This window comes from Seriola dumerili, unplaced genomic scaffold (assembly GCF_002260705.1).
Source record: "Seriola dumerili isolate Sdu_G_001 unplaced genomic scaffold, Sdu_1.0 BDQW01000068.1, whole genome shotgun sequence".
Classification (NCBI taxonomy): domain Eukaryota; kingdom Metazoa; phylum Chordata; class Actinopteri; order Carangiformes; family Carangidae; genus Seriola; species Seriola dumerili.
Genome location: NW_019174323.1, coordinates 11,089,711 through 11,113,409, shown reverse-complemented (window position 1 = coordinate 11,113,409; position 23,699 = coordinate 11,089,711). Strand labels below are relative to the sequence as shown.

Genomic DNA, 23,699 nt, shown 5'->3' with positions numbered 1-23,699 from the left:
GGAGGTCCAGTGAAGTGACATACTGTATATTGGCCAGTACTTAACCAGGTATTGTTGTACAGAAATGCCAGAGATATGTTTGTGGTAATTGAAGGGGGGGGGTCATTCCATAGTTTGTGCATCAGAGCGCATTGACAAATTTGTTTTTGAACTGTTAAGTGTCCCACTCTGTACATCTGTACATATCTTGGTCACAATTCTTCAATGGATCCAAAAATGTTTATCTGATGTATTTCTGTTTTTTAAAAAGAAAAGGGATCAACCCACATGCTGTTATCAGATGTTCTTGAAGGAGTAGTTTGACATTTTTGCTTTTTTGCTGAGAATTATGTGAAAAGATCGATACCACTCATGTCTGTCTGGTAAATGTGGAGCTATAGCCACTACCTGTTTCCAGTCTTTGTGCTAAGCTAAGCTAACAGGCTAGTGGCTGTAGCTTCACATTTATCATACAGTCTTGAGAGAGGTATTGATCTCATCTCAATCTGTTCCCAACTCTTGGCAAAAAAAAAAGCAAATAAGCTCATTAACCAAAATGTGGAACTATTCCTTTTACTCTCAAATAACAGTATTGCTGATGGTCTCACAAATTCATTATCAGTCAGGCTCTTGTCTTCGGGTAAAAGGTCTGTACTGATCAGAAAGGGAAATACTTAGGATTTAAACAGGATCAGGATTATGACACAACAGGGATGGACCAGAACTGGTGCTCTCAAAACCAAACCGGGATGGAACAAGAAGATGTAAAATATGATTATGAGATGCAAAGAAAAACTCCTGTGTACTCTTTACCATGCACAACTTGTAAGTTAGCACTTGTCCTCTGGAAAGTATGATAACTGTTGTAATCGTTACTGACTGAGAAGAAATCCTTGCCGGTCACCACGATCTGGTTTTGAGACACTACTTGCTGTCCAAATGTGTAATGATAGCTGATTCTTGGACTAGTCAAATGGCCCCTTCCACAAGTCTGTAGGAAGCAGTGTATTTCTACTTTCTTTCAGTGTCATACTGGTTGCCACAAAAATGTCTTCAGATGACAGGCAGCCCAGGGTCTGACAGGTGTTTCTGGATCTCAGCTAGTCCTGACGTGATGTCCAGGTTTCCCGGCAGTGAGGGGTAGCGGAGGCTGCCGCACAGCCTGGGGTTCTCCATGAGGGAGGATTTGACTGATGGCTGGGGCAGCTGTGGGGTTAACCCTGTGTGGGTCTCAGTTTCGGGGGTGACGGTCATGAACATGGTGTCGTCTGACGCCACAGTCACATGGATACCGCTGGACAGTGACTCCTGGGACTTCTTGGTGAATTTAAGGTCGGTTTGGTTCGAGCTCTAGAGTAAGGAAATCACATACTTTTGAACTTTTATTTCTTACGTAAAAGACTAGAAATGAATCTGTTCTAGTGAACAGTGACTGTAGTATTAGTATCACTCCATACCTGTGTGGGTGCTCTGCTGTCCATCTGTATGGGAGAGATGGGGTACATGCTGTGCAGCACTGGTGTCCCAGTCCCATACAGGCCGGGTGAGTCAGAAGGGAGGGTACTGGATGATACAGTGCTGTAAGCTGGAGGTACAGGAGCGATCTGCCTCTGGAGAAGCTGGAGAATAACGTTGATGTCTGCTGTCATGCGAGTCTCCAGCCTGGGGAATTAAGGAACAAAGAGAAGGAAAGAAGAATTTTTATATACAGAAGCTATTAGGTGAAATAATGAGTCCAGGACATATGGCCAGAAATTTTAATTAGATGACAAAAAACTCCTTTAATTAATCTTAAAGGACCGCTTTCTCCGTTTCCCTCTGCACCTGTCTATATTCGCACCACTTTGTTTACCCTGTTGTCCTGTTTCATTAATATGGTCATAGCCTTCCTGCCTGTTGCATCTCCCTGTCTGAACCTTGAATGCTTCTGCTGAACTTCTCCATTTGGCTTGGACAAGCTTTGATATTTCCAGCAGAGCTGCTTCAAGCCATTCCCTGACCAGCAGATGCTTCCACACACAAAACTACTCACCTGTTGAGCTGTGAATGTAAAACCTCAAGTCGAGACTCTAGCTCGCCGGGCCTTTCTTCTGTGAACGGTGGTGGGTGGTATGAGTTGTGGACAGAGGAAGATCGGCATGCGTGACTGGAAAACTGTTGTGACTGTCGGTCTGGCCAGTACTGATACATTCCCGGCACATTCAAAGATGAAGCTGAGGAAAATAAAAGAAATGGGTGGGAAATTTAACATATTTTATCTGATTTAAATAATGGGAATGTCCAAAATGTTAAAGACATGCAGTAGTCTGAATATGACTGTGTGGCACCCAAAATCTTGTTTTTCTGATGTATTTTTAACATTCAAGGATGGGCGATGAGGTAATGTGGACAATTACCTTGGTGGCCCATGTCCAACACCGAGTCCCTCCCCACTGACGTGCCACTCGGGGGTAGCAGCTGCACTACAGAGGGGGAGTAATCTCGCGTGGCGTCTTCAGGAGGATAAAGCTCTACTTTGGCACCATGAGAAAGAGACTTAGCTAGGTCCTCACTGGACTGGGAGCATGGGGATCCACAGCTACAGTGGTCATCCCAGTGGGCCTGGGGAGGTGAGTGACGATGACGGAAAGACTGAAGGGGGTAGGAGTCTTCATGATCGATTCCATCTGTTTACAGAAAAGCATTTCAGTCACTCAGTTACTGCGTTTTGTTTATGTATCTCTAAATTCCACTCCAATAGAAGTAAATCAAATACACCCTGAACATATTAACCACCAACCTGTTCTTAGGACATTAGTGTTGCTTCTTTGCAGTATCTCCCATGCACTCAATAAACTTATGTCACCACATATCTCACCTGGCCGAATTCGGCAGTCCAGGGAGTGGATTCTGTGTCTTTGCTTGTGATGATATCCACAGTCGTCACCAGAGTCATCGGTTGTTATTATTGGTGGCACTTGATCGGCCTGATGAGCACAGGAAAAAAAAAAAAGACAGATACTCATTGTCTTAAATCCCAGAACATCGTGCTGTGAAATTTAAAATTTCAAGAACTACAACATACATCTCTCAGGTCAAAGGTCATCTCCAGGTTCCTCCAGAAGTTGTCTGCAAAGCTGGGGTAGATATCCAGGACCTCCAGCAGGTCGTCCCTCAGGATGCGGTGCAGGTCACAGTAGGTGATGGTGTGCACGTCGGAATTGGACTTCCCTGGCTCATCATACAGGTGGATAGCCTCGCCAAAGATGTCATTCTTCTCTGCAAGAGTAGAGTAGATGCTGTTTTTGTAGTATGGCTTTGGGGCATTTCTGAGACGCTACATTACAATTAGATATGTTACCTAATATTGCTACTACCACATCATCCCTGTTGACCTGGATCGATCCACGAGAGATGAAGAAGAGAGAGTCCAGGATGTCTCCGTAGTGGATTAGAGTATCTCCCGGAGGAGCGTGGACCGTCTTGAACCTCATGGCCAAGGCGCGCAGACAGGCTTGACTACCTCCACGGAAAGCCTTAAAGTTCTGTAGCAGAGATCTGTTCAAGTGCAAACAGATGTCAGCCTGCAAAGACGCTGGAAACCCCTTCAACACCTGAATATGGGATGAAAAAACAATCAAAATATCAGAGATAAGATGCAAAAGATGTTTCAGAGGTAAGTATTGTCACTGTTTTGCTTACAGCATTCATGTCAATGCCGTTTGTGTAGGACCAGGCATGCTGAAAGTACTCCTCTAGTCTTTGGCGCAGGCAACCTGGGATTTGGTGGAATCTAATGAATTCTTTGACACGCAGCATCTGGGTGTGGTAGCGGGTTGTACCTGAGTACAGCCGCTGGATGATGGCAGACACGTTCCCAAATATGCTGGCGTACATGAGAGCTGAGACAGAAGCAAAGGACGACAAACAGATAACAATAAGACCCGTCTGGTTATGTTATTTCAGTTGTAATATTTGCTAAAAATACTAAGAAGTGGAAAACTTGCAGAGGTGTGTGTGTGTGTGTATATATATATATATATATTAAGGAACTGTATGAAAATTATTGGGGAGGCACAGGGGGTAGGAAAGGGGGAGGGTTATTTCTTTTTTTTCTTTTTGCAGAAGAGGTAGGAGGGTAGTCTGACATTTCCAAATCAATTATCAATAACATTGTGAAGGGTCTAAAAGTGAAACATCCCCTGCCCGGTAACTTTCATACAGTCCCTAACAGTGTTATTCAACTCACAGCCAATAACCATGACGCAGATGGAGAAGATCTTCTCAGAGTTGGTGTTTGGAGAAACGTTACCGAACCCCACACTGGTCAAGCTGCTCAAGGTGAAGTACAGAGCAGTGACGTACTTGTCTTTGACCGACGGACCAGAGGTGGAGTCGCTGTCGTTATATGACTTGCCCAGTTGTTCAGCCAGGTTGTCCAGCCAACCGGTCTCCGTGTACGGCCTCTCGACAAAGCCAATGGCATACCAAATGCAGGCTAGCCAATGGGCGATGAGTACAAAGGTGCACATGAGTAAGAAGAGGACCGCAGCTCCATATTCAGAATATCGGTCCAGTTTTCTTGCCACACGGACCAGTCGTAGCAGGCGAGCTGTTTTCAGCAGGCTTGTTAAGGTTGCCATCTTTAGTGTTCATTAACAGGGAAGAAGATTTTAGACAGAGAAATGGCCAATCAACTTATAGCAGCTTTAGAGGACTTCATTAAAAAGAACATTTTAGTAATTGAGAGACTTGAGGACGGCACAATTATATCCAGGGATTATTTTAGATACAAACAATGTGAACTTGAAAAAGCTTTCAGAGACAAAGTTCTTACCTCATCAGAGCCCGATCTGAAAATGAGAAGGTCAAAAGGGATCGCTGCAAAGAGATCAATAGGGAACCAGCCTTTGACATAGTGCTTGGCTATCCGGCTCGGCTGTGTGACCACCTCATCATTCTGGTCCACGTATGTTGTGCGAAGGTTGATGACTATATCCACAATAAACAGCACATCCACCATAAGGTCTGCCACATTCAGAGGGTTACATGTGTAGCCACAACTCCTTTGACGTAAATCGCCATGTTCATCCAAGAGGAAAGCAGCTGAGTAAGGAGTGAAAACAGCCGTGTAGAGGACCAGGAGGAGAATTATCCAGTCCCAAAACGCCTTGAAGGGGCTGTAGTGAAGCAAGATCCACCATGTTGTCTGTGGCACCTGGAGTTTGTATTCAGGCAGTACATCAGACTCCAGAGAAAGTACCTAAGCATAAAGAATGCAGCAGTACACAATGATTCTCACATATGAACACAGGCTTTCGATCTTATTTAGTGCTGTAATACATATTGAGTAAACAAGTTATTCTTCTCTCAGAAGGCAAAAGAACAAAATTGCATGAAAAAAAGGAAAACGGTAACACAAGTACATCCTCTGAAACAAAGAGCAGCAATTTGAAAACTATCTTTCTCTCTGAGCTAATACTAACCAACAGACCTTTCTAGAAGACGTACTGTTTTGACCGAGTTCTTGGTGAAGGCTGCATGCTCTGGTTTTGCGACCTTGTAGGTCCAACAAATCCTTGACCATCCTGTCATTGGTGACTCTCAGCAGAGGCAAGACTTGTGCGAGGTTACATCCAGATAGTACATTTATTTTCAGATAGCTTGAAAACCTTGGGTGAAGCTAAAGCACCAGTGTGCTGTAATCAACCACGCAAGAGCTGACTGAGCACCGGATGCTGGTGGGCTGGAGGGTTGTAATGATGAATTGGGCGTCACAATCACACAGCTGAGTTCATGTGCTGCCACTGTCTCCTTGTTCTCTTCAGCACTATTTCAAAATAATAGTTGCTGCCCTGATGAATTTCACACACCTTGCAGACAAATGGATAAATCTATCAGATACATACATAGATAGTTATACAGATATATAGAAAGACTATTAAATGGAAAACATCACTCAGCATCCCACAGAGGCAGTGATGCAGAATGCTGAGCCCCAGGGCTGCGGCAGTAACAGCAGAAGGCCTGAATTGAACTGTGGCTCAATGTAGCTTTGTTTTTCACACCCAGGAGGAAAACATTCAGCCACCAAACCGCCTACTGATTTTTCCACTAGCAGGTTAACAAATGTCATGGCAACTTTTTTGGAAGCCTCTTTTCTTGGAAATCAAAACACGATTAATGTGGGCTCTTAAATTACAGATTGAACCTGGCAAGCCTCAAATGCACCGTGGGGCATTATAGTCACAGACTTTCACTTGAAATTTGGTAGTAAATAAGTACAGATTTCTTGGCTCGCAGTCAGGCCAGCTGCACACTTCGAGTGTATTAAACCGATGCACACAGCCAGAGACTGAGCCCATGTGAGGTCCTCGGCCCCCGTACCTGCGTGACCTTCTCTGTGACGTTCTGAGAGCGGTCCTTCACCTTGGAGGGGCTGAGCAGCTCCATCCTGGGAGTTGGAGGTGAGCGGCAAACAGGGCCCCTGCTGCCTGGACCCCCACTCTTCATAAGGTCTGAGTCAGACATGGAGCTCTGCTGGCCGACAGGTGATTGGAAAAACAGGAACTTATTTATATTTAGGCCAAAGAGATCCTAAACAATCTTTGTTTTTGGAGTTTTTGTTCTTATTTTGTAGTTTTTTCTTTCCTGGAAAGACATTTGGCTTACTACTATTATTACTCCAGTTCTAGTATTCATTACGCTTAATACTCTGCACCACCCCCTTAACAAATTCCTCTCTGCTCTGATTTCCCAGAATGCCCGTCCAGCTGTGCCCCTCCCAAAAATACTCTGCCTTCAAATACTGGATAGTCTCAATACTTGACTCACAAAGTGCAACTGCACAGAGAAGGTAGCAGGTACAGAAAATGTGCTCTCATCAGTCAGTCAGTTCTAGTAATAAACACAACTTACCTGACTTGAAACCAGAAAATCAGATCCTCCTTGGCCTTGACCACTAGACAGCCATGACTCAAACCTCCATCCCTCTGAACACCTTTTTGTGTGTTCAAAAACGTTCACTCTCCTCTTTCATGGGTCATATTTAGGCAAAACAAATGTACTTCTGGTTTTCAGTGTGTGGATGCACACGTCGATGTTGAACCCTCCACTCTGGCACAGGGCAGAGGACTGGCCTGCAGCTCGCATGTTGCTGCGCAACATTTGCCAACACTGGAAAACAATCAATGCTATGCTATAGCAGACAGGAACTGACAGGAAAATCAATGTCGAGCATTGATAAAAAGAACAAATGGGCTCAGAGCCATTACACTGGACTTCCCCATTAACAGCAAATTACCATTTCAGTGTTCTTGTATGCAGTTCAAGTTGGTAGTGTGCATTCAAAACATAGTTGAGGCTGTGGCATATGTGACACTGTGGTGCAAAAAACTAAATCAGCTGGCTAAAGGTATAGCGTCCGCTCAATATGTTGCATGCATACTGTTAATGTGGGATCTTATTGACTGCAATGTTGACACTACAGTATTATGAGGGGGTAATGACCTGTGATGACATGGGCTCAAAATGTCCTTCAGCCGTAACCTTCAGCCAACTGTATTCTTTTTGTTTTGTTTTTAACAATAATATAATAAATACACATTTTTGCATAATCTTTCAATGAGGAGGAAAAAGTACAAGTATTCTTAATACTTTTTAACTCGGTAGCCAAACTTTTTTGTGGACAAACCATACCTGACATAAATCACTTTTCCAGCAGAGACTTTTTATATGTGAAATAACATCTCCGGAGGGGATCTTTAAGTGTTATTTTTAATCTAATCCTTGTTAATGCATTGTTTCCTTCCTCAAGTAGTAAAAGTGAAATGTCCTCTTGATGGAACATTTTTATTTCTTACCTCTAGGATCTCGTGAATGAGTTTCCAATAGAGGGACACTCTTATTAATACTTTTTCCACAACTTTTAAAGACCTATTTCACAAATGATGTCTCTTAAAATGCCACCTATGGCTTCTACTGGCTGCTCACGAACTTCTGTAGAAAAGTGCAGTCTGACCATAGAAAATATTTAAGGTGAAACATCACTTCACATTCCAACTAGGACCACAGTTTAATTTCTCATCAAAACTTTTTCCCATATAGACATCAAAATGGCCAAAACACACAGATTCTCACACTGATAATGTCTGTTCCTTATAATGACATGACAAGCAGTAGTATCTTTACTGACTGATGTACAAGGTTGTCAAAATCTTTCTCTGTGAAATGAGATATTCCACATGCAACCTATTCAGTGTCTACAAAGTGTCCAGAGATCGTACTCAGCTGTCAGCCTGGATATTGTCCCATACTCGAACTACTTCTGGACAGTCATTGAGAGCGTCTATTAGTGTTGAAGCGGTATCCAGCTGGTCCTGGTCCAGAGATGAGAAGATACTTGGAGCAAACTCCACTCCAGAAGATGCAATCTGCATTCCCAGCTTCTCCAATGAGGCCCGCACTTTATTCACGTCCATGGTGTCACAAATAAACTGAAGAGAGATCAGATCAAACTGTTAAACCGTGGTAGGCTGCAACTTTTGTTTCCCAAAATCCCAACACAGCTATGCAATTTAAAATGAGAAGAACCTGCGAGAAGGTTGTATTATAGTATTTAATTCTGCAATAGGAAGGGGTGATAAACTGCTCTTAGTGGTTCGACTGCTCTTAATGTTCGATAACAAAATTGTGCCAAATAAGTTGCAATAATGTAAAGATAACAATCATGTGGTGATAGTGATGGGAAGCAGAGGTGGACAGACAGGAAAAGAAACTTCTGCAAAAAGGGAAATTTAAACACAGGTCTGTATGTGTCTGTATTTTAAAGAGACACTTTCAGAGTCTCTGTTGAGAGTGTCTGTTGCAGAAAGAAATGTGATAAATATGACATTTTCAGTATCACATTTATTCACATTTAAATTTCAGAGCCAACCAAGATGGCTCCACATATGCCTCATTCCAATCACAGCTGCTTCCACTTGCAGCGACATGTGTCACTGTACTATACTGTCTCTACTGCTCTCCATAGAGAAGTTGCCTCTTCATGTCTGACCTGCAGGAGAGGCTGCTCCTCCTCGTCCTCACTCTCTTGGACATCTTCGGCTCCCGCCTCAATGGCCAGCTCCAGAGCTCTCTCCGTCGAGATGGTCTTGCCCGCCATCGCCACCACCCCCCTCCTGGTGAAGTTGTGGTGGACTCCATCAGACAGCATCCCTCTGTGGAATAGCAAAGAATTACACCATCAGCACAACACAGTCCCATACAATCATGTATTTGTAACTGTAAGAGCTAATGTATTGAATCCTTTTCCTGAAAGGATGAAAATCACCAAATTAACAGGCTTATATAGGTAATAATTATGTATTGCATGATAGTGATGCATGATTTCATCACTTCTTTACTTTTGTGCCAACAGCTTCTTGTCCAATGGCAATAATGTTGCAGGGACGATACAGTACACAGTGCTATCCACAGCTCTAGGGACATCTAGTGGCTACTGACATTTGCACAATACACTGCACCTACTTACATCACAGTACGAACAATGTGTACCATGTACTCTTTCATCATTGCATTTCTGGCCTGTGTATCATAATACTGCTGTAAAATCTGGTATTCACCAGAGGGAAGACTTTGTAACTTTTATCCATCTGTCAGCTCATAGTACGTGTCACTGTCTGAAATGGCCTGGTGATCTTGAATGTCAAGCAGATCACATCAACACTAAGGATTAGCCATCAGCGTTGTGGTGAAAGCACTTGAATTATCTGTGATGGAGTATTTCAGACTAATATTATGAGCCAGTCCTGACCCGTTCTTGTTAAGCAGGCGTTTAATTTCCTGGTGGCAGCGGGTGTTGTTGTCAGTGAGGACCTCGATGAGCAGCAGACATCCACCGGGCCCCCGAGCTTCGAACATGTGCTGGGATGCTGGTTTAGACTTTTCCTGTGGAGCCAGGTGAGAAGACATGAATGTTTTTTTTTTTCTTTGGGAGGAATGGAGTCCATCCTTCCAGAGCCTTGAAAATTCTACACCCACAGTACGGTGGACCAACAACCTACTAGGACACTGTTTAGGACAATTTTTCTCCTATCTTACTGTGACAGAGTTGTCAACCTACCGCACTCTTGATTGCAGCCTCTATGGATGCTTTGGGCATGTTTTTGCTCCTGCACTGCTGCAGTACGTGTGCCAAGTTAATATTCAGATCTGGGTTAGGTCCACCCTCTGCAGATGAAACCAAATTTGACATTAGCTACAGTCCACAAAACCTTAATTGTAAAAACGACACGAAAACGCTCCAGCCTCACCTTTCACAGCTATTTTTATCATCATGCCAAACTTCATAAACATCTTTCCTCTCGCCTCATCTTTGGGTCCTTTGATGTGTTTCACCTTTGACCATTTGTTGTGCCCGGCACATAATGAGGAGCAGAGTTGCAGCTTCCTGACAGAGGCCCTCAACGGGACGGACATCACGCATGGAGCCGGAGGCAGGACGGACTTCACTGAGGCCGAGCACCTGCCTGAGGCCACGGCCAGTGTCCGGGGGAGCAGGACTCGGGAAGCCCCCAGCACCGCCACCCCCGCCATGCCCTTCTCACATACACACACTCACACACACTCAGTACCAAAGTATTTCACACGTCTCCGTCTGCGGACGAGGCTTTACTTTCAGAAAACATTCATATTAAACTCGACAAATGAATGAAACCGCCTGAAGTTTTCTAACTTACAGCTTTGACAGGCCCACAGAACGTGCAGCTACTGTCCTTGTTGTGCAGCCGGCAGTTCCGGGTTGCTGTGACGTCAAAAATCGACCTTTCAAAATAAAAGCTAAATCACGCTTCACGCCGTTGAGCGTGAAAATAAATAAAGAAATAAATACAGAAATAATAACAACAATAGTATAAGTGTACAATAGTAATAACAACAAATAGTAATAATAATATTGATTATTATTTAGTTATATTATTATTATTAGTAGTAGTATATTTTTCTTTCTTTTTCTTTTCGCAAAAATTGAATTAAAAACTATAAACTAACTATAAATTAATTAAAAACTAATGCATTTATGGTATTTTGTATTGTTTTGTTTTATGAGGAAACTTTGTAATAAATCCTGAACCATGGGAACTTTAAATGTCTTTGGGGACCCCTGGGTGTCTCTGGTTGAGATTGAGAGCTACTGCAGAATATCAGCACACAACTTTAACAACTTGTCTAAAAAATATCAGCAACACCAGCCAAAAATATTGCACCTCTTCCCCATCTCATCTGTGAACCTGTTATATTTGCTAGTGTCAGAAGGGTCACACCAGAGACGATAGAGTCCTCTAAGTGGTACAAACGGTAGCTGGTCTGCATCAGGGCTTCTGAAATGTCCCACCGTGGGAACAAGTTCAGAAATGTTGGTCTCTTCCCATGGGACCAAAGTTTATTAAATCATACTGTTTCTATTTATGATGATGGAGTATAATAATGGAACCTAGTATTTAGTCCAGACACACTGAATCAAAAGCCAGGAACATGCTGTATGTACTGATCTGCTAACATATTTGAATGTGGGATCAATATGTGTAATCATCTAAGACTGCTTTGGAAAAAAAAAAAAGGGTTAAAGGAGACAAGATAGAGACAGATGACCACACCACAGGAGCATAAAGGGTTAAGTGAGATGGAAGCCACAGCCAATCAAGGCCAACCCATCTCCAATAGACAACAGTCCAAAGAACTGCAAAAGGAGGAGGTTTCTGCCACAGTGCTCCTCTCTCTTCTCGCACCACACACTTACTGAAACATGGTCACTCTGATTAGTGATGTCCATTGAGCTTCAAGGAGAAGACTGGAGAAAGACACTGAAAGGCAGTTCTCATGACTTGAGAAATAACCGTAGAAAGACTGATGGGGCACCAGAGAAGAAGAAAAGAGTTTAACTTTGGGATACAAGTTCCTTCAACACAACCTGAGGAGGATAAAATGATCTGAGAGTGTGTGGAAAGTCGCAGTCAACCCTGTTTAAGTCGACAGTAGAAAAGACGTTATGTTGTGTGCACAGGGAATTGGTGCTTTGGCTCTTTTCCACTGTGTAATAACAGTGACTGCACTGGTAAGTCTACTCTATTTATCCTGAGTATTTGGGTTATTGAGCTATTGATTATTTAATTGATTGATTGGATTAAATGACTATTATTTTCTCTTCATATATTTATTATTTCTTTGTTTCAAATACATTTTCCCACTCTACTGGTAAAAAAGTTTGTTTTTGCTTGGCTTTTACTTTTAGTCTCTTCAAATAACCAGAAATGAAGCATGAATATTATCAGTACTACAGTACAGTACAGTAATACTACAGTTTTATAATTAGTCCAAATATAATTTCAAGTGTGTCTTTTCAGAACAGATCTTGTTTAAGTGAAATAATAATAATTTCTTATATTTGTGCTGAAGGGTTGTTGAGCATGTGATGTTCTTTGGGTTAAAATGAACATAGCAGCAAGTAAATTCTGTCTCTTAGTCAAGTGTCGTAAAAGGACAGTTTTTATGTTCAAAATGTAAACTTTTCGCACAGTAGCATCATATCTTACACTTTATCATGACAGTGAGTCAGAAATAACACCCCCTCCCCTACTGCAGCACTTTGGGCCAAATATAGAAAGTTTCATGTATCTGTGACTTTCTTTGAGCGCTTGAATTCTGGACATAGATTTATTTCGTACTTTGGAAAAAATGCCAGCTATTCACCAGCAAGACGAACCATAGATGGGTGGTGTTATTTTCTACATTTTTAACAAATGTGGGATAACTTTTTTTAACAGTTTTGCCTACGGATTTTTCATTTTTGAATATATCTATAATGTAGTTTATTTCCAAATGTAATGAAACATCAAATCAGATCGTGTACAATATCAATGCAATATCAATGCAATATTAGAAACAACTGAAGTAACAGTTTGAGTGTAATACCACTCTTGAAAAGCCAATGAAATCATTAGATGTCTACAATTGTGGGGTCTTTGCAGCAGAAACTCTTAAAAAGCAACAACAAAAATAACTAAGTAGTACCCAATAATTAATAAGAAAATCGAAAATGAAATATAGGACATTTAATAAATTTACCTGCAAAATCTTATGTCAAAGTAGGAATATTATTCTGAAAAAAGTAGGGGATTAGAAAAGCAGCACACACACACACACACACACACACACACACACACACACACACTTCCTCTGAAAAGGCATGTGAGATTTTGACTGCCTGAGACAAAAACCTGTAAAAACGAACCAACAAAACTTTCAAACCATCAAACCATCACACCAACACAGCAGCAGCAGCAGCAGCAGCAGCAGCAGCAGCAGCAGCAGTGAAACCAAAACAACAGCCCTTAATCTCCACCATCAGAAATGACCTGGTCTGCTTCACCTCACAAACCTCTATCAGCTCAGCTCCCTTTAACCTTTCACCCACTGAAGCAGCTCACTCTCAACACCGTTGCCTCTGAGCATTTTCTCTTCATCTTCCCCCGGGTCGATCCCAAGTGTCGACGTCAGGCAGACTTACAACCTCCCGCTCAGTCAGCCAGAAAATCACTTTACATGAAGCAGAGGCCTGAGAGAGCAAATTCAATTATGACACAAAGGTGAGGGGATGTTTAAGACTAATTGTTTTGGTAACACTCCCTGTCTGTCAGCAGAAATCACTCCTGTTCAAAGAAAAAGTGAATGACTTGTCTGAATTGACCTTCATGTATTGAATTATGCTGCATGTCAATGTACTGTGGTTTCTGAGGATGTTTTGCTGAGGTGCAGGTGAAGGACTTGAATATCATCAATAATCAACATGTGTTTAAATGGGATAATCCAGATACACACACACATACTGTATATACACACTATAAGCAATTCCATCACAGCCACAGTCCACTATACAACAACAAGTGGTTTTAGCTGTTCAACATGTCTGTATTGACTTTGGCTGAGAATTCCCTCCCAAAACAAATCCCTGTTGGAAATGATAGCCGTTCAGCATTCTGAACGCTTCAATACTAGAAACACTGTACACCCATTGGCAGTTTATTTTAATGGCCTCTGCCAAGAATGTTAGTTATCACATATCCATCAATATAAATTGTTCCACTTGGGCTTTAGTCTGTTTGACAAGAGTGAAAAGTTTTGTTTAGCTTGCGAGAAAGACAGCTGTGAGAGGCTGGAAGAAGTCTACTTGAGATCCTTTATTTAAGTAAGAGAAGGCTACCAATTCCACAATTTAAAAATATATCAATACCATCCAAAAGAAAAGAAAGAAAAAGAAAAAGAAATTACTTACGTTTGTACTGATAATACTTAACTAAAAGTAGGCCTACATGTATTATTAGCAAAATGTAAGCCAATAAAGTGTCAAAAGTAAAAGTCCAGAGTCTGCAGAAACTGGACCCTGTAACTGACATAATCATATACTAAACAAATAGATTCCCATCAGCCTCAGTTGTACTTTGTGATTTTAGCATACTAACATACTAAAATAAAATGGTAAACATGGTAAATATTATACCTGCTTGGTGTCAGCATGTTAGCATTGTCATTGTGAGCATGTTAGCATGTCAATGTTAGCGTTTAGCTCAAAGCAATGCTGTGTAAACATTTTCGACAATTATGTAATCTTTGTGAAGTATTGAATGATTTTACCTCTTTGGGCCTCTGACATTTACTAACGAAGTGACTGGAGAATATTTCACTCATTGGTGAAATTGTTCACAACTTTTAGACATGTGAAAGTGGGTGGGCCTACACGTTGTATTTTTTGTAAAGAGATTGGTGGCCACTGGTTTAATCTTTAACAATATAGTTTATTTAACAATGTAAAATCTTAGTAAATTGAGACAAAAGTAACCTGTCAAAAAAATATGGAAGTGCAAAAAGTACATATTGTAGTACAAGTATAATGCATATGCAGATGTAAAGTGCAAGTACCTCAGAATTGTATTTAAATATTGCTTTAATGGCAAAATTAAAGTCACAGAAGCAAACTAATGTCTCTGGATGTTGTTTTTCCCCTGGACCCAACTTTTGCTTTCTTTCTTTTTCTTTGTTTGTACCTTTTTCTGTCTCATCACTGCTCGACATCACTGTCCTGCTCTGTCTGGCAAATCGTTCTCATGTGAGTTCTCTAGTTGACTCACTGCTAGTTTTGCTGTTCTGTTGTGAAATGTACCCAGGAACACAAAGTTTCTTGTGTGGGCTAGCTCTCACCAGCTCAACCAAGGTCCTGAGGACAAGGCCCCCGTGTGGCCAAAGGCGGGAAAAGGGGTTGGCGGGGTATCATCACATACCGCACCCTCACACAACTATTTCACAACACCTGGAGGCAGCACATCGGATCCTTGGGAGTGTTTGTGGTTGATAGATTGCCCTAGTTGGAAAGAGACTTCAGAGAGATTTTTATTAGGAAACTTTTAATGTCTGTGGGCACTTTAACAGACAAATCAGTGTGAGGATGAAAGCTGCTCAGATGAGCTGAAGTTGCTCTTTAGGCTTGGCCAAATAAGAAAAACCCCAGTCAGACCCCTGAGGATACATTATAGCCAATTTGTGCTTGTTAGTAAATGAGATCCTTCTTAAAAGAATCATGCCTCTAACGACTTTAGTTGTTTTAAAGCATTTATTACCAACATTGATACTTTACAGGTAAAAGGTCAGTACTGGGAATATATCTATTATTCCCAATGGGTTGGTATTGGTATTCATTTTGCCTGGTTTGTTTGCATGGTAAGAAATTCAAGTGGCAGAGTTTGTAATGCAGTTTAAGTAAATGAATGGAAACTAACGACTGCCTGGAAGGTAGGAATACACCTGAAGTCTAAAGCTGCACAGCATGCTGAGCATGAACAGAGCTAAAACTTACAAAAACGCTTATTCATGCTCTATACTAAGAAGTTAGAACCTATTCCTAGCAGATACATGATGTGATTTATCATGCTCATTGTTTTTCCATTGTTGCAAATCAGGTCATTTACCTGCTGTGTACCATCTATACTACTATAAAAAGTTTGATGCATCCATACACACTGCTGCAGGCAGTTGGAAACCGCATTTCTATTCCCTGCCGTAAACAGTAAATCAAAAACTTGCCTGCTTGTATTCCACATATTGCACAATATGGCATATATCATACATATTTGTTTTAAAAAGTTGACACCTCTCTCTCTTCTACAGATAGACTCTGATGATGTCATCACACGAGACGAGCAGATCTACGTTCTGATTGGTGCTCACGCCAGGTGTGAGAGGGAAATCCAGGCACAAATGGCCCTGGTTAAAGGTTTGTGTGCTGCTGTACTGATGATTTTACCCATCAGAGACAACGACAGGACAGAGCTCAGTTTTGCGTAGTTTGAGTCGAGTTTGATCCCAGTGTGTGTCACTCAGCAGCTCTGTTGTTGTGTCAAAACACTGAACTTCGTGATGATCAGCTTGTAGTCATGACACATCATCTATCTGTAAAGTCTGATTTAAACCTTCACTCCAGATAAAAAGTCATCACTGGGAATATGTTGAGTATACTGACTGGGCTGAAAGGTTTTCCCCCCTTTCAAAATATTCAAAAGCTCTCCCTATTAAGCAAGTAAGGAGCTTTACAAAGTGTACACAGTTGTCAGGTCAGTGAGTGCATGTCCAAATATATAATCAGAAGCTGATGATTTATTCAGGATCAGATATAAAAACCCAGCCAATATCCTGCTGTCTAGCTGTGATTACAGAGTTGAATGTAGGTGCAGACAATAGCGGGACATTTTTCACTGAGCATGTGACGTAGAAGCTGATGACAGCGTTTCCAGGTCTGTGGATTCAATTTTATAAGATGGAGCCCCCGTTGGAGGATCAGTAAGGCAGAGGAGAGGCACAGTGAGCAGCCGTGGTCTTGCGGTCTCCGTTTCGTCGAAAATTCAATGAGAGGATAGAAGTTTCCCCCAGTTTCCGAGCCTTCATGCTAAGCTAAGCTAACTAGCTGCTGCCTTCAGCTTAGTGGACAGATATGTGAGTGGTTTCAATCTTCTCATCTAAGCCTCTGCAAAAAAGTTAGTTTTTTCTCCCAAAATGTGGAATTACATATGATGCAAATATACAGTAGATTGTATTTGGTGTCAGAAGATCCCCAATATCACATGATCAGGAGCGCTACTTTTGACAGAGCCATGTTTGGGCCTCTGGGCCTGTTCAGTCCCTGATCCATGTAGACTGTATGGATGGACCTCCACTTGGTGTAAAATGGCTGACATCTGTTCGCTTTTATTTGTGAAGACGGTGACTGCATCCCAGAGTGGGACGGGATCATCTGCTGGCCACAGAGCAGAGCGGGTCAGCTGATCTCAGTGCTGTGTCCAGAGTACATCTACGACTTCAACCACCGAGGTAGGGGAGCGCAACAGTCAAGTGTGTCGGTTCACGCACAGTCCTCGCGAGAGACACGAACACGAATATGTGAGCTTTGTCCTGATGGAGTAAAAGCACTGGTGTTTTTTTGTTTAGTTTTTTTGGTTTCAAATATTCATCTTGTTAAATATTCAAAAGAATGAGCAAGAGGAAGATTAGATGTCTTTTATATCACAGACTGTTGTTTTGTGTTCTGCACCCGTGTGGCCCAGGGCGAGCCTACCGCCAGTGTGATGCATCAGGAAACTGGGAGCAGGTGTCCAGTATCAACCGCACTTGGGCTAATTACACAGAGTGCACCACATATTTGACCTCCAACCACAGGAGCCAGGAGGAGGTGTGTACATGTGCATTTGTCCAGATGTGTATGTGGACTGTGTGCGATCTGGTGCATGGTTGAACCTGTTTACACTAGTCTGGGCATCAAAGACTTTTCAAGCTGCAGTTTGTAGATGCCTTTACCGCAACAGTATTTTCTCAGAGGCTAGTTAAGGCGGACTGACTGTACTCCTCCATAAAATAATGAACAGTTGCCACGCACAGATTGTTGTACTGGCAGTATTATAGGGTGTTAGTCTGAATCCTGCAAATGTGTTACATGGATAATGATTTTTTTTTTTCCAGAAATATGCAGAAAAATCATGCTCTGCTGTTTAGCACCATCATTTCTGGTGTCTGTTGCAACTCTACGCATCTGCACACTCTGACTATGTTTTTGTTTTGTTTCAGAAGGTGTTTGAGAGACTCCATCTCATGTACACTGTCGGCTATTCCATTTCTCTCGCGTCGCTGTTGGTGGCAGTCTCCATCCTCTGCTATTTCAAGTAAGAAACAGAAAACTCACAAACATGATCCATAACTCCACCTTAGAATAATTATCATCAATAGTCAGTTTCCTCCATCTGCAAAATAATGTACAACTGAAAGTATTTATCAATAAAACTGAGAAGAGATCATTAGTATTGCATTCATAAGCCCCTGAAAGAGGCATAAAAATATAATGTAATAAATTTCATTAATTTCATTCTAACTTCTCTCTCTCTCACACACACACGCACACTCACTCACACACTCACACACTCACTCACACACTTGCAGGCGCCTCCACTGCACACGCAATTACATCCACATTCACCTCTTCACCTCCTTCATATGCCGAGCAGTCAGCATTTTCGTGAAGGACGCTGTGCTCTACTCCATATCTGATGACAGTAAGGTTGAGCCTGAGTTCACTGCACAGAAGCCCCATATGGTAAACCATATGTTTTATTTTTATATTCATTACCATTTATCCATAGTTTCCAGAATTTCACGGCCCCGTTTAAAAGCCTCGTTGACCCTCCTGTTACGTGTCCTCAGGCCGGTTGTAAAGTTGCTGTCACTCTCTTCCTGTACTTCCTGGCGACCAATCACTACTGGATCCTGGTGGAGGGGTTGTACCTACATAGCCTCATCTTCATGGCCTTCCTCTCTGACAAGAACTACCTGTGGGCCCTCACCATCATCGGGTGGGGTAAGCGGCATTGGAGCAGGCTACTCTGCTGTCCCATATGGAGCTGAAGGTGAATTATCTCACTGCCAATTTCTCCACTTTTTCCCCTCTCTGCGCTCATTTTAGGCGTTCCGGCTGTGTTTGTGTCCATTTGGGTCAGTGCACGAGCATCACTGGCAGACACCCAGTGAGTCATGCGATGCGTTTATGTGTCTAGTATTTACATGGCACCTGTATCGCAGATGCTCATTTGAACTCTTCTATCTCTGCTTTCAGATGTTGGGACATCAGTGCCGGAAACCTGAAGTGGATCTATCAAGTTCCCATTCTGGCGGCCATTGTTGTAAGAAAACAGAATTTACATTTAAATACTGTTAAAGGATATTTGACTCTTAGTTTGGTCTCTCTGCTCCTGCAGGTCAATTTCCTCCTCTTCGTCAACATAATCCGAGTACTGGCCTCCAAACTGTGGGAAACCAACACTGGTAAATTGGATCCTCGCCAGCAGTACCGGTAACTGTTCATTTAACCCTCCAAGAACGGTAACAAGAAAAAGCCTGATTTCTATTCTGACTACATTTCACATCCTCTTAGAATAAAATTGCCCAAACATGAAATCACTACACCAAAGCTTCTGCTCTTTAACGACAGGAAGCTGCTCAAGTCTACATTGGTCCTCATGCCTTTGTTTGGAGTTCACTACATGGTGTTCATGGCTCTCCCCTACACTGAGGTCACCGGGCTGCTGTGGCAGGTGCAAATGCATTACGAGATGTTCTTCAACTCTTCCCAGGTCAGAATACACATTCAGATGCACATCATCCTTTTAGGTAACAGAATACAGTTACTTATTCAGGATTTAGATACATTTACAAATTACTATCCTCCCCTACACTAATGATAAAACACTTGTGTGGCTGTACGTCTTTTAAACGTAACCTGTATTTCTTCTCTCCAGGGCTTCTTTGTTGCATTTATCTACTGTTTCTGCAATGGGGAGGTAATGAAGCCGTAATTTACTTTTTAACAATAAACTCTTTCCCCAGGTAAAACGTAACTGTCTGTTTGTCTCCTTCTTCCTGTTCTCAGGTGCAGGCAGAGGTAAAGAAGGCGTGGTTGAGACGCAGCCTCGCTCTGGACCTCAAACAGAAAGCCAGGATGACCAGCAGCGGCGGTGGAGGCAGCTGCTACTACGGCGGCATGATGTCACACACCACCACGCACAGTGTCAGCTTGTCTGCTGCGCATCCCAGGGCGCTTTCCTTCACTGGGGGTGTGGTGGGATCAGCTGGAGCTGCCGGTGGCGGCTCAGGGGTCAGGCCACCGCGCCACACCTCGCTCCACCCACAAAGCAACCTGCCCGGATATGTGCCTGGTGATACTGAGACCTCAGGAGTGTTCGCCAGACATGTCAGGACCAGTAAGGCAAATCATGACTCCAAAGGTCATGGAGTGCCTTCAACCCCTGGAGCAGAAGATCCAGACAGCTCCTTATCTCTGAAAGAGCTGGAGACCATCTTGTGATTGTCTTGGTATTGTATAAAGGTCAGACGTGGTGTGAGTCAGACTGGTCATACAAACTCCTCCATGTTGATTTGCATTTGCAAACACAGAGCTGGTGCTCTACCAAAGCGGAAATCTCAAGGATTTACTTGCACTGTGCTGTTTTTGTTGAGCTCAAGAATGAACTTTTGATCTCAGCTTCAACGAGAATGAACTGAAAGTGAAGAAATTTGAACATTTACAACTCCATGACAGCTGCTGAGGAAGATTGTGTTACATGATTCAAAGATGCAGACCTTGTGGTTTTCGGTGGATTTCGGCAGGAGTAGAAACCAATTTCAAATTAACAAAATGACACCAAAGGCCCAAAATACGATTGCATTACATAACATGCGGTCTGTGATGCTTTATGTTGTACTATAACCTCAATTTTCACCTCAATGAATAGCATATGAGTCTATTTAATTTCTCAGTGTAAATGAATTGTACATTATGTTTTATGTTTTCAATCGACATGAAAGAAATGTGAAATAAATAAATGAAGCTGAATAATCTGTGAAGATGTGATGCTGCAGACAATTCAGGAAAGTCATAGGACAGACCTGGATGTTCAGCCGGTGAGATCTTTTTGGTGATTTTTCTCCCTCTTCACATCTTTCCTGTGTTGGATTTTCCAGGCAAGACTGGCTGACCTAGTTCAAACTGCACTTATATGTGTGCATGTGTGTATGTGTGTGAGTGAGTGTGTGTGTGTGTGTGTGTGTGTGTGTGTGTGTGTGTGTGTGTGTGTGTGTGTGTGTGTGTGTGTGTGTGTGTGTGTGTGTGTGTGTGAGCAGCCACTGTCTCTGAATCTGCTGTAGTGATCCTCCCTTTTCCAAATATTGACCTTTAGGTACCAGCCACACATCTATGATGGAGGAAACATTATAAATATTATTCCAGTAGTTAGCCTGACATGCTAACTGTCCCAATTTGATTATTTTTAACATTTAGTCAGGCCCAGACAGGTAGCGACTCCCTCTGCACCTTTGCTGTTTTGTCCACTGCTGTCTACTCAGCCCCGTCAGACGGGACCCTGAGGGCTAATACACAAACCTTTTGCCCCTCGCAGGCCAAACCCAAAATCCTTTTACCGTCTAACCTCTGCCCTGAATGCCTTCACAACACCGTCCAGAATTTCACACACTCCCCTCGGGCCTCGGGCCTCGGAGCAAGAAGCACCTGAGCTGTTTGTAGACCTTGAGTGTGAGTGACAAACCTGCAGCACAAGCCAGCAGTATTCACAGGATCAACAGGCAGGAAAGTGTGCTTGTAAATATTTTAGGGCTGTTTAGGTGTCCAGACTGCTGTTCTGTGTTTATATGATATGTACAGGGTAAGATAGCTATGATAATTTAATACATGTTTTGGGAGTTATGCCTTGAGAATTTAAATAAAGTGAATTGAACTGAACTAAGGAGAAAGAAAATAATTTATTCACTTCTAAGCTCTGTGTGTAAAAAGCTTTGTTTGTTGTTTCAGGGTGAAAAAAAAGTCCATGCAAACATTTACAACATAAACACACATAATACAACACGTTTATTAATGTTGGCTATCTAAAGTAATAAAATATACATTTTCTTTCATTCTCCCTGAAATGTCAAACTTATTCTTCATTGCAAACATGCACCAAACTTTAAGGCAGTTAGTAACTTATTGTAACAATCAGCAGAGGGACATTAGTTACAACAGATGTGTCACCAACGTTACTGGATGCCCAGAACAAGGAGAAAATCTTGCACTTGGCAGTCTCTAATTATTGTGGCGGTGCAACACTAAATTACTGGCCTGTCTCTTCAGGTGATTGCAGAAGCTACTAAAGGTCTGTCCCCTGTTGCAAAAACAAAAATGTCCTCCATGATTGCTGCAACTTGAAAAGTCAAATTAGATTTAGTGGAAGCTGAACCAGTTATCTAGCGATAGTATGCGTGTGTGTATGTGTGTGTCTGTTCCTATAAGCACGTATGAAATGAAACCGCTAACAAACGTGGTCACTGTTAGAAATGAAAAAATAATTCTCAATTATTATGGAACATAGTGTGACTTGCTTGTTTGTTTGTTTTTCTTCTGGGGTATTACTGTGACACTGAAGGAGGTGAGGTTAGTTAGACATTTCACAGCTCTGACATTCTCAAAACAGGAATATGAAGCATGGACACATATGGAGCACCAGACACAGATATGCATGAGTGATTACTCCTGCACCAGGAAAAAAAAAAAAAAAGACACAACCCCCACCCAACAACGTATGGCGGCAACCAGCTGTCAGTTCATTAGAGGGGAAAAGATTTGGGACCAAAGTGTCTCCATTAGCTTATTATGGCACTTTGTAGCTGATTCAGTTCACCTTGGTTCAGGCTCCAGATACACAGCAAACAGTCTCTTCTGGTAGCGGGCAGAGGAAAGAGAGGAGAGGGAGGAGAATGAAGAGGAGGCTGATCGGAAATTACAGAGGCAAGATATGATCCAGCATGATGACTGCAGCGGTGGTGCTGATGATATCACCCTTATAGTACTGTAAACCCATTTTCAGAAGCTGAACTTTCTGTCATAGCATACAGTAGAATCACAATGTGTACAGGTACAGAAAGATCTGTGATGGACGGATACACATGATGGTCATAAAATATAGGTGCGTTTATTGTTTCTTCAAGAGAAAACATGCATTGAAAATAAGAATAGTGGAATATATGCAGGGCAGTTTATTATTCCTTTTTATTTACAACATATGATTATACAGCACATATATTTTTGATAAATATAGAATAAAAAAGTCTGTATATGCTGTAAGAAATACTTTTTAAATTTTAAAAATAGCAGTTATAGTAAAATCATCTTATTCCACACAGTATCATATGTACTGTATCACCTTATTCTAACTATTTACCGTTGCTATATAATGTTTAACAAGGCTCAGTGTTTTTATGGCTGCTCCTTTTCATTTAATTGAAATTGTCAAATTGTTGTCTGCGTCATTTTATACATATTTCCCCCAAAATTTCATCCTGACATCTTCGGTATCCTTGGAAACTTTAGGATGCCTACAACACTTTAAATGTGAGGCTTTAATGTTTGATATGCATATGATACATAAATGACATATAGTTTTTTGGACTACATGTATGTCAGTATATTGGATATTTATCTATGGGGAATATATATCTCGTTTGCACAACAACTTTAGTCCTTATAGGCACGATAGAGACATATTACAGCCACGTTTAAAGCTGTAAAAGTGTAACCTACATGTCACTGAAGCTGCTGAGATGATGCG

At 42.0% G+C, this 23,699-nt stretch overlaps 3 protein-coding genes across 3 annotated transcripts; 1 reads left to right on the top strand and 2 right to left on the bottom strand.

The window, feature by feature from the left end:
- Positions 1-963: 963 nt before the first annotated feature.
- On the bottom strand, positions 964-6,489 carry LOC111219621 (potassium voltage-gated channel subfamily H member 6-like). Its single transcript, XM_022742335.1, has 11 exons — positions 6,346-6,489; positions 4,796-5,221; positions 4,208-4,601; positions 3,661-3,860; positions 3,320-3,572; positions 3,044-3,237; positions 2,837-2,945; positions 2,376-2,645; positions 2,012-2,201; positions 1,437-1,641; positions 964-1,329 (listed from the first exon to the last, which is right to left on the bottom strand). Exons 1-11 carry the CDS (start codon positions 6,487-6,489, stop codon positions 1,033-1,035), a joined length of 2,682 nt encoding a protein of 893 aa, XP_022598056.1. The 3' UTR covers positions 964-1,032.
- Positions 6,490-7,875: 1,386 nt separating this feature from the next.
- Positions 7,876-10,756, bottom strand: LOC111219747 (translational activator of cytochrome c oxidase 1). The gene is made up of 5 exons (XM_022742513.1): positions 10,272-10,756; positions 10,082-10,188; positions 9,773-9,906; positions 9,014-9,176; positions 7,876-8,453 (listed from the first exon to the last, which is right to left on the bottom strand). Exons 1-5 carry the CDS (start codon positions 10,552-10,554, stop codon positions 8,244-8,246), a joined length of 897 nt encoding a protein of 298 aa, XP_022598234.1. The 5' UTR covers positions 10,555-10,756; the 3' UTR covers positions 7,876-8,243.
- A 1,244-nt stretch (positions 10,757-12,000) lies between these two features.
- On the top strand, positions 12,001-20,815 carry LOC111219745 (parathyroid hormone/parathyroid hormone-related peptide receptor-like). The gene is made up of 13 exons (XM_022742511.1): positions 12,001-12,070; positions 16,174-16,279; positions 17,260-17,370; positions 17,604-17,728; positions 18,121-18,215; positions 18,490-18,643; positions 18,751-18,904; positions 19,010-19,070; positions 19,160-19,226; positions 19,302-19,396; positions 19,535-19,676; positions 19,842-19,883; positions 19,973-20,815. Exons 1-13 carry the CDS (start codon positions 12,005-12,007, stop codon positions 20,405-20,407), a joined length of 1,653 nt encoding a protein of 550 aa, XP_022598232.1. The 5' UTR covers positions 12,001-12,004; the 3' UTR covers positions 20,408-20,815.
- Positions 20,816-23,699: the final 2,884 nt, after the last annotated feature.

Bases quoted from the DNA above. Each gene is read 5' to 3' on its own strand.
- LOC111219745 (XM_022742511.1), top strand. From the start codon at position 12,005: ATGTTGTGTGCACAGGGAATTGGTGCTTTGGCTCTTTTCCACTGTGTA. The intron at 12,071-16,173 runs GTAAGTCTACTC...TCTCTTCTACAG, and splicing joins TAATAACAGTGACTGCACTG to ATAGACTCTGATGATGTCAT. The intron at 17,371-17,603 runs GTAGGGGAGCGC...CGTGTGGCCCAG, and splicing joins CTACGACTTCAACCACCGAG to GGCGAGCCTACCGCCAGTGT.
- LOC111219747 (XM_022742513.1), bottom strand. From the start codon at position 10,554: ATGGCGGGGGTGGCGGTGCTGGGGGCTTCCCGAGTCCTGCTCCCCCGG. The intron at 10,189-10,271 runs GTGAGGCTGGAG...TTTCATCTGCAG, and splicing joins GATAAAAATAGCTGTGAAAG to AGGGTGGACCTAACCCAGAT. The intron at 9,177-9,772 runs GTCAGGACTGGC...GCTATTCCACAG, and splicing joins CGCCTGCTTAACAAGAACGG to AGGGATGCTGTCTGATGGAG.
- LOC111219621 (XM_022742335.1), bottom strand. From the start codon at position 6,489: ATGTCTGACTCAGACCTTATGAAGAGTGGGGGTCCAGGCAGCAGGGGC. The intron at 4,602-4,795 runs GTAAGAACTTTG...TGAACACTAAAG, and splicing joins TCAGATCGGGCTCTGATGAG to ATGGCAACCTTAACAAGCCT. The intron at 1,642-2,011 runs GTGAGTAGTTTT...TTAATTCCCCAG, and splicing joins TTACATTCACAGCTCAACAG to GCTGGAGACTCGCATGACAG.